General features: G+C 42.7%; 1 protein-coding gene across 3 annotated transcripts in view; it reads left to right on the forward strand.

Annotated features, from left to right (window-relative positions):
* The window catches only part of FAM35A (family with sequence similarity 35, member A), a 94117-nt gene that overhangs the window by 72503 nt on the left and 20554 nt on the right, over positions 1 to 1060 (forward strand). For 2 of the 3 annotated variants that reach the window (XM_011990892.1, XM_011990893.1), the window contains one exon: positions 628 to 834. The exons of the other annotated variant lie outside the window; for it this stretch is intronic. In XM_011990892.1, coding sequence (XP_011846282.1) covers positions 628 to 834 — 207 coding nt within the window. The remainder of the gene's footprint in view (positions 1 to 627; positions 835 to 1060) is intronic. 3 annotated transcript variants of the gene reach the window in all.

Below are 1060 nucleotides of genomic sequence, written 5' to 3' on the forward strand. Positions count from 1 at the left end.
ATCTCCTGACCTTGTGATCCGCCCGCCTCGGCCTCCCAAGCTGCTGCGATTACAGGCGTGAGCCACTGCGCCTGGCCGAGGGCGAGGAATCTTTAGAAAATATTTTATTAAAATTATCTCTAGCGGCCCGACATGGAGGCTCATGCCTGTAATCCCAGCACTTTGGGAGGCCGAGGTGGGTGGATCATGAGGTCAGGAGTTTGAGACCAGCCTGACTAACATGGTGAAACCCTATCTCTACTAAAAATACAAAAATTAGCCGGGAGTGGTGGCACATGCCTATAATCCCAGCTACTCAGGAGGCTGAGGGAGGAGAATTGCTTGAACCTGGGAGGTGGAGGTTTCAGTGAGCCAGGATCGCACCACTGCTCTCCAGCCTGGGCAACAGAGCGAGACTCTGTCTCGGAAAAAATAATAATAACAATAATAATGATAATAATCTCTAGCATGCTTCTCTTGTCTTAATGCACCATTCATATTTTATCTCTTTTTACCCAAACTCTTTAGTGGTAAAAGATTAGTATTCAGCTGACTTAATCAGATCAATCTATTTCATCTGATACTAAGCCTAGATTTTTTTTTTTTTTTCCTTTTTGCTGACTTTTGTTTTTACTGTTTTTGTTTAAGGTTATATTTGGGAATTTAAATATCTTTTTGTTCAGCGCAATTACACACTAGAAAACCTAGAGTTGCATACAACGCCTTGGTCATCCTGTGAGTGCTTGTTTGATGATGATATAAGGGCACTTACATTTAAAGCAAAATTTCAAAAAAGTACACCCTCCTTTGTGAAGATATCAGACTTAGCAACCCACCTAGAGGATAAGTGTTCAGGTAAGATCTTTATATACATAAATTCTGCTATTTTTATTTCTTTTGAAACAGGGTCTTGCTCTGTTACCCAGGCTGGAATACAGTGGTGTGAACACAGCTCACTGCAGCCTCCACCTCCCAGGTTTAAGTGATTCTCCCACCTCAGCCTTTTGAGTAGCTGAGGAGGGAAGGGAAGGCTAGTGCATACCATCAGTGCCCGCCACCACACCCAACTATTTATTTATTT

The sequence above is a fragment of the Mandrillus leucophaeus genome, unplaced genomic scaffold (genome assembly GCF_000951045.1).
Source record: "Mandrillus leucophaeus isolate KB7577 unplaced genomic scaffold, Mleu.le_1.0 Scaffold388, whole genome shotgun sequence".
Lineage (NCBI taxonomy): Eukaryota > Metazoa > Chordata > Mammalia > Primates > Cercopithecidae > Mandrillus > Mandrillus leucophaeus.